Source organism: Dendropsophus ebraccatus, chromosome 4 (genome assembly GCF_027789765.1).
Source record: "Dendropsophus ebraccatus isolate aDenEbr1 chromosome 4, aDenEbr1.pat, whole genome shotgun sequence".
In the NCBI taxonomy this organism is placed as follows: Eukaryota; Metazoa; Chordata; class Amphibia; order Anura; family Hylidae; genus Dendropsophus; species Dendropsophus ebraccatus.
In genome coordinates, this window is record NC_091457.1 from 84769465 (window position 1) to 84782585 (window position 13121).

A 13121-nucleotide genomic window follows, 5' to 3' on the forward strand; every position below is an offset into this window, starting at 1 on the left:
ATCCCTCCGGTGACGATCGCCACTCCATTCGCCCGCCGTCCGCCTCACCGTCACCTGCGTCCGCCGTCCAGCGATGTCTCTTGCTTCCGGGTCCATGAGAGAGAAAAGGCTGCCAGTGCGCTAGCGCACCAGCAGCCTTTTCATTGGCTGGAGCGCATCACATGGCTTCCAGCAAGCTCAGCCAATCAGGGCTGAGCAAGCGCCTTTTCTCTCCCATTCACTCTCAATGAAGACGCCGAAGAGGAAGAAGACCCGGACCGCCCCCCAGCTCTGACGTCACCTGTCACCAGATGCCGCCCGGGAGAACAGGACCGTGACGACCGTAATAGGTAATGTATACATTCTTTAACTTCCGGGGTCGGGAGTCGGAAAGTGGGGGAAGGGGGCCAGACCAGGTATTTAACCACATTACAAAGTTATATAACTTTGTAATGTGTGTTAAATAAGCCAAAAAAAGTTGTCCTTTAAGCTCCATTCACTTTAACGGAACTAAACAGCAAAAACCCCGCCCAAGCTGGCGACAAGAGTGGGGCTGTCTCTGGAAGAAAGTGGCCATGTTTTTGTAGTGCTGGATAACCCCTTTAAGCCAATAAATTGGTACATAATGTTGTCACATTTCAAGTCACAGGTCACAATACCTTGTTGAGGTGAGAAACTGGAACCAGCTAGCCAGGGGGAAGTACATTATTCTTTATGGTGCATTTTTCTCATGAATGTGTCTAGTATGCCAGCCACCAGACACAGCACACATCTATCTGCTTATCATACAGAGCCACAGAGGCTTGAAAAAGGTTGAGGATCCCCCTGAAACATCGCCAGTAGCCTTATACGCCTTTTCTACTACACGTCATTTCATTATTGGTCTGTCTGGATCATGTTGTATATAAAATTTTGTTTAATTGCGTATCACTACAAGTGCCTTCATTCCTGGTTATATAGGATAGAATGGAGAAATCTGTAACCACTGGCATCAAATCCTAATCAGGGGAGTGCAGTATGGTTTCTGATATAAACTTTGACACATTACACAACAAAGACTAGGTGCAAAGACAATGGCACATCTCCCCAGAATTTATAGAATCAATATCTACCTAGGCAGCTAATATCTATCTCTCTGTATCTCTACTTGGCGGCGTAGTTTTCCTGTTCCCCAGTCAGATTCATTAGGCATCAGCATTTGCCAATGAATTGTCTAGGACCATAGACACTCTTCTAGGATCTGATCTGATTCTGCATTCCAGGCATGTCTCCAGTATTGGGTGCTCTTACCAGCCATTGTTCACCAGCTCAAAGAGGGCATGTTCTTTCCATGGTGAGCCCCCACTGTGAGTAATAACCGTATCTATACCTGGGTGTGGACTAAAACATTGTACAATGTACGTTGCATAGGACCTCATGTTATACACCTCCACACCCAGCTTCTTATATGACAGTATGTGCTGCTGTCCCTTTCTACATATAATTTAGATGTGTAACTTTACATATGATAGGTGTTTTACCGACATGTTGCTCCGAAAAATAGGCGATTGTGGTTATGCACAACTGAATCAGATGGGCGTGCACCTATTAAACTGCTTTTACATTTTTTGGCTCACTTACGTGTCACCCAATGACGCGCTGTGCCTTTGTCTTTTTCTTATATATCCTATTATGCCCTCCAATATGACTTAAAGGATGTGTCCACCTTTGAATATCTTCTTGTTCCCTGTTGTTCAGGATTTAGTTGACCTAGGGTCCTCGAGTTAATCTAAGAATTCATTATATTATTGTCATTTTTTTAACACTATAAAGCACTGTGGCTCAATTTTTGGCACTTTTGCCTTGCTTGGAGTTTGTACGTTCTTCCCATCTTTGTGTGCGTTTTGGCTTCTGCCCACACAAAGAAGCCAAAGGATTGTCCAACCCCAGCAAACATTTTACATAAAAATAAAAGGTAAATTCATACTCGCCCTCCATAATCTCCTGCAGATGCCTTTCCGATGCCCCTGGTCCCTGATGGTTATTGCTGTGAGGCACAGGAACTGCCAGCTAAGACCGTAACCAGCCAAGGGTGGGTCATCAACGCGGCTATTGATGTAGGGGGCAGTTCCTCTGGGCTGCGCACATCACATCCAGGAGCTGAAGGCACTGAAACAGCAATTGCGAGTTATCAGGGCAGGTACCTATGAATTAAAAAAAAAAAAACAACAACTTGTAAAATCAAAGTTACAGGAAGGAAAACCCCGTTAAGAGACCTTGTAACCAGAAATTGGACTGTTTCCTTAATATTGAGCAAAGTTACATTAAACGGGCAGTATATGGGATCTCTTTCAGATGAACACATAAAATGCATAAGGGTTTAGGCCTTAAAATATTTAGTGGCTGTTACTGTCCTTCTCAAGTAGTCACAAATTTCCAAGCGCTGACAAATCAGCTTGTTTGTCTACCCCAAGGAGACAAAAACATCTCCTCTGCTGGCTTTTCCTAGATAAATTGCCTTTAACAGCCCCATTTACTGCTCAGTGAAATAAAGGCCAATCGCAGGATGTTCTGAGCGTAAAATGACTGTGGCTGGACAATAGGTTGTTTCTTGCCTCCCACTGACACCTCCTTTATCTGGTGACATCACCCACTTTAATAACAAATCCCACTCTTTGTGTCCTCTTTCACTAGAGACTGACTCAGAGTCTGAGATGTATAAACTAAGTGACTGGGACAATGAGAGGCAGCCATAATGCATCAGGATATCCCTATAAACGATGCTGTAGGAACAATAACTATGTATATATGGAGTGATCATAGTTATAAAAGGAAATCCTTGTACTTTGTATTTTTTGTGTATTGCCCTGTAAAACATATGGCAGCATCTGATACTGAACACACAACTCTGTTTCACTGCCCAATGAAATGCAGACACTCCACCTTCTACTAAAACTCTTTGGGAGTAGTGATTTCAACCAAAGCTTATGAGAATGCAACATACCGGCCTGTGATAATCATTATGTATAGAAATACAAGTAGAGCTGTAGTATTGTCTGCTCCATTAAGTTCTTACTCATATAGGGTGTTTTGAAAAAGTGATAAACATGATGTCCATATGACAGCATTATGTTTAGGCTATGTTCACACAGTGTATAGAGACCGGCTGTTCCATGACCCGGTCTCTGCCCGCATTATCCCGGCCGGTACTGCAGTACCAGCCAGATGATCTTTTGGCCTCAGAGTTCTGATGTGGGCGCATCAGCGCGCCCGCATCAGAACCTCCTAAAGCACACATGAAAGCAAGCTGCCGGAGCCGTTTGCTTCACTGTGTGCACTGACAGGGTTTCCTACATCCGCAATTCACTGAATTGCGGCCGCAGAAAACTGACATGTCAGTTATTTGCGGCCCTGTGCAGGATCCCGGTCGGAGGGTATACGATGTGTATACGCTCCGGCCGGGATCCCATAGTCGCAGAGGCAATGTGCACACACGTGCCGATGGCACCAACGTCCGTACTTTTACGTAGTGTGAACATAGCCTCAGAGTGCATTGAATCTAGGTGTAGGATACCAGTGACTACAGTAAGGTCAGTCTAATATTAGATTATGTGGATATTAGATGGATAAGCAAAAGTTAGTGGTTATCATTGTCCCATAGACTCTTTGTAGTGTTTTAGTTTAAAGGGGTTGTCCAGTGAAAATCTTTTTATTTCAAATCAACTGATATCAGAAAGTTATATAGATTTGTAATTTACTTCTATTAAAAAAATCTCAAGTCTTCCCGAACCTATTAGGTGCTTATGTCCTGCAGGAAATGTTTTATTTTCAGTCTGACACAGTGCTCTCTTTTCACTGGACAACCCTTTTAAAACCTCAGTTTTACAACAGCCAAGTGCTCAAACGGCAATACCTAAAATTGTGGTGTGACTTTGTGCCAGTTGTCCCAAACTTCGGGGCTGGGGGGTTTAGATTAGTGACCCCTGGCCGGAATGGTCTTCTCGGCATTCCTGTAATGGGATCCACCAGCCTGCTCTACTTTATAGTGATGTGATGAGACAGAATGGTCAGGCATTGCCACATGTTTTTTTACAACCTATTAACAAGTAATAGTTTTCTGTGACTTGTTGCCTGCTGGACACATATCTGACAAATATATATTTTCTTCATTAATCACAGGGTAAGGCGGTCGCACAGACTGGTCGCAGCAAATTACAGAATCAAAGGGCCGGGCTGAACAATCAGATCCTGAAAGCAATGCGGATGAGAGCCGGGGCTGAGAACCTCCTGCGGTATGTTCCCATCTCTCTGTATTCAGCTACAAAATGAAGCCTTTGTTCTGTTGGCTCCGGTGATTTTAGATTTCCCAGAGCAGATTCCCAACAGATGCAGCGTACTAATGAACACAGCAAGACAGCGCATCGATTGTAGCAACGGTTCATGCACAGGTTACCAATCCTCCCCACTGGAGACACTACTGTGACTCTGCATTGGGGGCACTATGCCAGGGATCTCTGTTAACCCTGTCAGCAAAACACAAGCACACATGCATATGCACAAGTGTATTATTAGTGTTTACTTCCAGTGCAGTCTGTCAGAATTATCAGGAACCATATTTACATCCACTTTAAATCCTTGAATTAATGTCTCATGTATTTCATATCTGATAGATGGTCATTAACCTTTTCACTATTACAGCCTCACTGCAGGACTAGTATTCACAGTTTTAAAACAGATGTACCTGCATAGGAAGTATTTACTGGAGACCCAATGGTGTATATTGGCACAAGACTACTACTAGTACTGCAGTAGGCTAACAATAAGGTAAAAGACAAGCTGGGACTTTCCGCTCCACATCAGAAGCACTGCAGTGCACTAGAAATAGCTTACAATCTCTCCATGAGCACAACTAAAAAGTCAGTCTTTGTGTGCCTCTCTGTAAGCCATTGAAACGTTGTCTTCACTGTTCTGGTCATTGTATGTTACATATGATCTGCCTTGGTGGTCCAGGACTCATAACAACTAAGAGAACAACGGCCTCCCATCCCCCAGTTCCCCCAGACTGGTTTATTTTTCAACTAAAAACCCTTTAAGAAAGTTTAGTCATCTCTTATTTCAGCTCACTGTGAGAGGCAATGAATTGTTTTAAAGATAGAAAGTCTCTTGTCCAGGGCCACACAGATATATAATACTGTAGGTGTATTCTAGAAGATGGAGGTGCTACAAGCATTTGTACTGACTGAGAAAAAAACTAAAGTGGTACCCCCCCCCCCCACAATCACCACCACCTTATATACATAGACTCTCACCTTTCCTCCTGGATGGTTCTACACCCTAGTGTGTAAACATACATGGATTTCCCTCCCATAGTGGATATATCGCACAGGATAAGACTTTTGTTCTCACCTGCACACAAATAGATACTGTTTCTGAGTATCTGCGGAAATCTCAGTAATGTGCTACTTGTCTTGCTGCCTACTCGGGGTCTTCATGTCAGACTGCGATTATCCTGTGGTAATGATGGTCAGGAATGTCAAAAGAAGAGACCAAAATATTCAGGGCTTTAATTGTATGTTCACTTCATGTACTGTTAAAAGCATAAGGCTGACAGAAAGGGAGCCAGCTAGGCATTTTCCCATTCACCTAGTCAACCTTTAGAAGCCCTGGCCAAATTTGTGTACAGTGGTGCCTTGAATTACGAGCATAATTCGTTCCGGGGCCATGCTTGTAAACCAAATCCACTCTTATACCAAAGCAAATTTTCCCATAAGAAATCATAGAAATGCAGAAATCGGTTCCACACCCCAAAAATAATGATTTATTATTCTGAATAACATGTAAAACAGATGAAACAAACATTCAGAAACAGCAGAATATGTGATATTATAAGTTACTGTACAGTAATGGAGAGGATGGGAAACACAAGGGCGGACAGAGACTGCAGGGAGCATGAAGGAATGAGCAGTACAAATGTGGGAACATACATGTAGCATTCAGGGCCGTCTTACCCATTGGGCATGGTTGGCGGCTGCCCGGGGGCCCTTGCGTCCTAGGGGGCCCCTGCCCACTGTGACATACCCGTATTTTTCGCTTTATAAGACGCACTTTTTTTCCTCCCAAAGTGGGAGGAAAAACTAAGTGCGTCCTATAAAGCGAAGACTGCTCCCAAGCCGTCCCGCCCGCCCCCTCTATTGCCGCTCACTATGCATATGCATAGTGAGCGGCCCTGAGCAACCCCCTCCGCCCGCCCAGCCCGCCCCTTCTATCGCCGCTCAGCTGAGCCGATCAGAAGCCCAGGAAATTGCAATGAGCAGCACTCTGCTGGGCTTCTGATCGGCTCAGCTAAGCGGCGATAAAAGGGGCGGGCTGGGCGGTCGGTCCAGGAACTCACCTGTCCGCCGGCCCCAGCAGCTGATGTCTCCCGGCAGCGCGCACTCCCGTCATCCTCTGGGCACAGGCAGTGGGGTACAGAGATGCTGCCTGTGTCCCGGATGTGTCGTGCAGCCTATATCATTCATGATAAAGGCTGCAGGACACTTCCGGCACAGGCAGTCTCTCTGTACCCCGCTGCCTGTGCCCGGAGGATGACAGGAGTGCGCGCTGCCAGGAGACCTCAGCTGCTGGGGCTGGCGGACAGGTGAGTAACTGGTTTGTTGTTTTTCTGTTCGGCAGGGGGGATTGGCTACTGTGGGGGGCACTGGCTACTGTGGGGGGCACTGGCTACTATGGGGGGGATTGGCTACTATGGGGGGCACTATATGGGGGGATTGGCTACTTTGGGGGGCACTATATGGGGGCATTGGCTACTATGTGGGGCACTATATGCAAAGATGGGTGGTTTTGATGGTCGGGGGGGGGGCAATTTGCTCCTCTGCCCAGGGGCCCATAATGCTGTTAAGACGTCCCTGGTAGCACTCTCTGTCTGGGGAGAGAGGGGTTACAACTATGAAGAGATTACCTTCACAGTTCTGTCCCCTGATGCAAGCCCCAGCCTGAAGTGGATCTGCTATGATTTAGAAGGTTAGGGAGACTTCCTGGGTCAGAGTACAGGGCTGTAGACCACCTATGCAGACCATTCCCCTCCCCCACTCGCCCTCCCACCCAGCACAGGGAGCTCTTGAACCAAAGCAATGCTCTTAAACCAAGTCACAATTTTGAAACACTGAGCTCTTAAACCAAAACGCTCTTAATCCAAGTTACTCTCAAACCAAGGTACCACTGAATTTTTTCATTTCTGGTCATTAGACCTGTGATTAGAACAACTTATCATAAAACGTATATATAAATGTGACTGCATTGTGTTTGTTTGAAACTGAAACTAACCTTAGGGTAAGTTCAGACGTGGCAGGATTGGCACACATTTGTAGTGCGGATTGACTACACTACAAGTCCACAGCAAACCACAGTGCAGAAGTGTGGTCAGTGCTCAGTTCAATCTTCTTGGGGCTTCGAACCAGATCAGCAATGTTCAGAAGGAGAGAATAGAGAAGTAGTGGAGCACTGGCTATGCATGTTTAATTAATCTGAGAACTTTCCTCCATTCCCGGGATTTGTGGCATGTCTTTAGTAAAGGTACCCAGTTCAAGTTTGAACAACTGCAATAGCCAGTATGGACTAAGATGAAAATGGCCAGGTCTGCGAAATGGTCATTCATCAGAGAGATTTTCATTGAACATTTGTTCAACGGTCAACCTACAGTACTTCCTATTGCCTAATACTTAATTTTGTACATTGTATTTTACAAGATGAGCCTTCATATAAATCTCTGGAGATGTGTTATATGGGGAATTTTTACATCAAAATCACTATATGTAACCAAGGAATATTTAGGCAGTATTTTGTGGGCTGCTGAAGATAAATGCACTTCTAATACTGACTGTGTGCAACAAGCAGAACATCCTCACAGAATAGGGCCATAAAAGAGGCGCCATCTTTACTTCTTCACCTTCCCACCAAGGTAGCAGGGTAATTCAATTATTTCCCAACTCCTTTGCAAAATACTGAGAAAATTGTACCATGACAATACAAACAATTGCTTTTTGCAGCTGACAGTGAAGGTTCAGATAAAAGACTCTGTACATAGTGGGGAATCCCAGAGCAAAGCTGACCACAGACATTATAATGGGTTAATTAATGCTGATCTTTCTTGTCTGAATTTAAAGTTGCCATATGTGGATAAAACATTTATCAACTAATAATCCAATTGCTTTCCCAGTTGGCTAATTTTAGAATCCTGGACACCTATGGCAACTGAAAGCCTCCTTCCCTTTTTCTATAGATAGATGGAGGTCCCAAAAGTGGCTTACACATCTATCAGACATTCATGGTGTATGCTGTAGATGTTTGAGGTGGGAATACAACTTTGAGGGCGTCTTCACACGTTGCCAGTTCGCAGGGAATTTCACACAAGTTTTGGAGTATTTGCAGCGAACCATTACAGTCTATGGCCCTGCATTCTCACAGCAGATTTTCATTCTGTTGCAAGAATGCAGTGATGGCCTTTGTTAACTATTTAACTGCCATTGGGTTAAAAAAATAATTAACAACCAATGTGTATATGCTCACCATCCCCCAGCGTGCTCCTGCTTCAGTCTCCGGGTCCCTGCACACTGACAGCCCACTCAGCCAATCACTGAGCTGTCCTGCTGCATCCACTGATTGGGTGAGCAGGCTGTCACTGTGCAGGGACCTGGAGATCGCAGGTGGGTAAGCATTGGCTGTTAATTATTTTTTAACTACACAGCAGTTATATAGATGAGCAAGGCCGTCACTACATTCTTGCAGCGAAATGAAAATCTGCTGTGAGAATGCAGGGCCATAGACTGTAATGGTACCAAATATCGCAGTGGATTTGGTGCGAAACTCGCAACGTAAAATCCGCTGCAAACTCACTACATGTGAAGGCATCCCAAAGGGGTTATCCAGCATTAAAACAACATTGCCACTTTCTTCCAGGGACAACACAACTCTTGTCTCCAGTTCAGGTATAGTTTGCAATTAAGCTCTATTCATTTCAATGGAACTGAGTTGGAAACCCGACGCAAACTAGAGACCGGAGTCGAGCTCTGAAAGAAAGTGGCCATGTTTTCTGGTTATAAGTTCAGGTTATGCCTCTGGTCTGATTGATTTTATGATGCATCCATTGTATTTGAATAGCAGATTTCTGACTTGTGTTCCGGTTAAATAGGAACATATATTACATGCTCTTTAACCGAAACTTTCCTAAGCTATAATCTTCTGCAGATAAAAGAAAGGAGAATGTGAACGATTCTAAGCACCTACAATATAGCTATCAATTAAACAATGCTCTGGGGGAGAGGTCCTGTTCCTAACAATGTCTAATTATTTCCTGTCTCTTCAGGGCCACCAACAACAGCAAAGTCAGAGAGCAGGTTCTGCTGGAGCTAAGTTATGTCAACTCCAATCTGCAAGTTCTCAAGGAGGAGCTGGAACGTTTGAACATATCGGTGGAGGTGTACCAGCACACAGAGTAAGACCCTTTATGTCTTGTTCTAAGTGCACTGATCATAAATAGGCCTTACTGGTACACTTTCATAAAGAGCAGGTTGACCTCTGATGTGGGAGTTAATATCCAAGCTTTAACCATTGTTTCAGCCCTGCCTTTGTTTACCAGAAAGGCATATCTTGCATTCCTGATAATAGTGCTTAAGTTAGTATATTGAGCCAGGCTATTTTGAGTGTCTCTTAGGAGAGAATGAGAATTTCTTGGCTGATAAGAGTTATGATAGCCGTTTAGCACTCACACTTGGTAAGTATTTAGCTGGGACTACACTTGCCACTTTGTAGCTGCAACACTGCTTGTAGCTACTAACTGGATAAGTATAACATGGCAACTCTTGCAGTGTGTTATTGCAGGAACCCTCTACAGGAAGTTGTCACTATAGTAAGTAATTGCGATTCCAACACATCACTTTCTATCATTTCCTGTTAAGAAATATATGTATTGTATCTGCCATAAAGTGAGGATGGTGCTAAGGTGCTACAACACCTACCATGTTAGATCCAGTTCTAGACAATGCTGCTGATTTTCCACAGTTGCCGTTTATATGTGACTTTGTTTTTGTTAAGTGAAGTCAATGGGGAGTGACCTTAGCACAGACATATCAGATAGGGTTTTGCCCACGTGTGTGTGTGTGTGTGTGTATGTATATATATTGTTATAGAAATAAGCTTATTATGCAGTACTATGACTTTTATGGCTGACATGACCGGATAGATGTTGCTGATATATGGAATGTTCTATGTTTATACTTGTGTATTAGTAATAACTATAGAATTTGGAGATATGTCCTGATTGCTGGGTGTGTAAATTACTGCTGACGTAATGGTAGATTACTAAGAGCACATGAGTCGCCTTCAGTCACCCATAGTCACTTATTAGTGAACACTCCCTGCCTCCCTCCTACTGACCATCTTCAGGTTCATTAGATAAGGAAGAAGCAGAATCAGCGTTAAGAGGACGTGTAACAGCTGTCGCTGTGCTGAGGTCTACACTTCAATCTGTATTTCTCTGCACTGAAAAATTAGTCACAAAAAGGCTGTGCAGGGTTAGAGAAACATGACTGCTCCCTTTTGAAACAAAAATATGCTACACTTGTCAGTAGGTTGTGTCTGGTGTTGCAGTTAGGTTATGTTCTAGTGATTGGAGCTAAGCTGCAGTGTGACATGATACTTATGGACTATTTTGGCATTATTTTTTAAAGAAAGTAGCCATGCTACTCTAATTGAGACAAGCCCTTTAATGGGTGAGTTCAGGATGGGTTCACATCACAATTTACAGGCATGTTCCTTGAATACATCAGCATTCTGTCAGAATGGGATTCTGATGTTTACATAAGGGCACAGGCCCCATTGACTTCAATGGTTCAAGTTTAGTCAGTTAGTTGAATGTATACAAGCTTTAGCTGAGACCCTAAAGCGCAGCACACTTTTGAGCCCCGGATTATATGTGTACATTAAGGAAGAAGCTCAAGTAACAGTGATAACCAGCTGACCATGTTCAGGCCATTAAACTTAATGAGCTCCTTGCCCGTAAGTGCACAAATAGGTCGGCATCCCATTTTGTCACATCTGATATAAATGCTAAACTTATTGCAGAATTGTATTGTGAACCTGGCCTTAACATCTAAGAAAAAATAAAACAGTACCTTTCAATGGAGTGCAAAAATACAATGTGAAGCTAACAAAAATGTGCTTAAGGAGACCCCCTTCTTTTATGCTTCATGCACACAGTAAAGGTGTGTGGTAGGTCCTGGGGGTACGCAGAGCCTCTGTTACTCTATACAGTACAACCTTTAAAGGTGTATTCTATCATTTAAAAAAAAAGTCATATGTTGCTGCTGCGGGCAGGGGAATAATAAAATAAAATATAAATTATACTCGCCCACCTTTGCCCCACACAGCTCCCAATGCAGTGACTTCCAGACACCTGCTCGTGTCTGCTTCTTAATACTTCTGACACGAATCTAAGCAGCAGAACCTGTCTGCTCAGCCAATCCCTGACTGAGGCAGGACAGCGATGTGGCCAGGTCCTGCTGGGACTTGTCATGGAAGTACTGACAAGGGGGGGGGGGGTGGGGGGGAGCGGGGGACAAGAAGTCATTGGAACAGGTAGGTAAGTATCATTTCTTTCCCTTTTTTTTTTTTTTTTTCTTTTAACTGTGCCCCCAGCAACATATGAAAAAGTTATTGATCATTGATTCTGGAATATACTGCTTTATCATCTGGGCGCCTCAGTAACTTTTTTTTTTTTTTTTTTACAAACTGCGCATTTAGAGAGCATCTGCAATAGAAGAACCACTTAAAGAGAATATTGCCACATCACAGCTTCTGATTCTGCAGACTACAAGATAGCGTTAGCCTGTGTATCATACTCTTTGATACCAAAAATCTAAAAGCTGGCTAAGAAAAACATGCTTTGCTGTACATCTAGTTTTTCTCCATCACCCATAATACTTTGTACTTAACACCCACTTGTGAATACTTTGATATAAAGGATGTGCTCTTTTATTGATTCTTAATACATTATATATTGCAGGCAGACCGCCAGCATTCCTCTCATCCCTCTTGGTCTTAAAGAGACAAAAGATGTTGATTTCACAACCGCATTCAAGGTAAATGGAGATATTTTCTGTGTATACTTGCAAGGACTCCTTTTCTTTGTGGAAGAGAGTGTCTATACAATGTGTGGGGAGATGTGCGGTTTACCATGAGTTACAGGAAAAAGGTGTTTGTTTTTTTTTGGCTCCCTCAAGTGACATATAGAGGTTCTGAGCTTTATTATCTCGATATGCCGCCGTGCCAAATCATCAAGTACCCAGAACCTTGAGAAATTAGTGAATTTACTATGGAATGATAGTGTATACAACACAACAACATTCACAGATCATCCTACAAATATTCTCCAGAGGTTTCAACTATTGTTACAACAACCTGGCATCGAAAGTTTCTATTCTTAGGATGACGAGCATGGTTTATTTTTAGAACGGTAAATGTAGACTCATTCATTCAATTAATTGAAAGGAGACCTGAGAGCTCAATACGTCATGAGTTATCGTGCTCTGAATCAGTCGACCCTCCCTCCGGAGCGGAGAGGAAACTTTCTGCATTGAATGTGGAGCAGATCACCGACGGGCAACACCCATCACTTTCTTCCAAAACCAGCAGTCAGGAAAAGATCTGTCAGTGACTAACTCATAATACACCCAGGGTTCCTTATGGAAGCCACTCGTCTTCATGTATTAGCCACTGTAAATAATGATTAGTCATTTTCTTAATTACAGTACAACACCACCTACAGTTAAAAATAAAGCACAAGTCCAGTTACATAGAAGAACATGTGACACAACATCTCAGATTAGTTTCCTGATACATAAGTATAATCTTCTCTCCCATTAGGCAAAGGCTATACAGCCTTTTTATGTGCAGTTTTCTATGGCTTTAGTTTCATGGGTTATTACCACTTATTTCACCCCTTAAGAGTTACACACACAGAGTAGTGTTAGAAAATATAGCAGTCCAATATCATTAGAGGGTAATGTTGGCTCTTTATTATTTTTTTAATAAGTGCAGCAATATAAAAAAATTAAAGAGCCTATTCTTACCTTACCACGCTCCCTTGGGTCCTCCTGTCATGTCTCCAA

General features: G+C 43.3%; 1 protein-coding gene across 1 annotated transcript in view; it reads left to right on the forward strand.

Moving 5' to 3' along the window:
* The window catches only part of RHPN2 (rhophilin Rho GTPase binding protein 2), a 52820-nt gene that overhangs the window by 14327 nt on the left and 25372 nt on the right, over window positions 1-13121 (forward strand). Inside the window, exons 2-4 of the mRNA XM_069966185.1 lie at window positions 4138-4250; window positions 9320-9448; window positions 12017-12092. Of these exons, the coding sequence (XP_069822286.1) occupies window positions 4138-4250; window positions 9320-9448; window positions 12017-12092 (318 nt within the window). The remainder of the gene's footprint in view (window positions 1-4137; window positions 4251-9319; window positions 9449-12016; window positions 12093-13121) is intronic.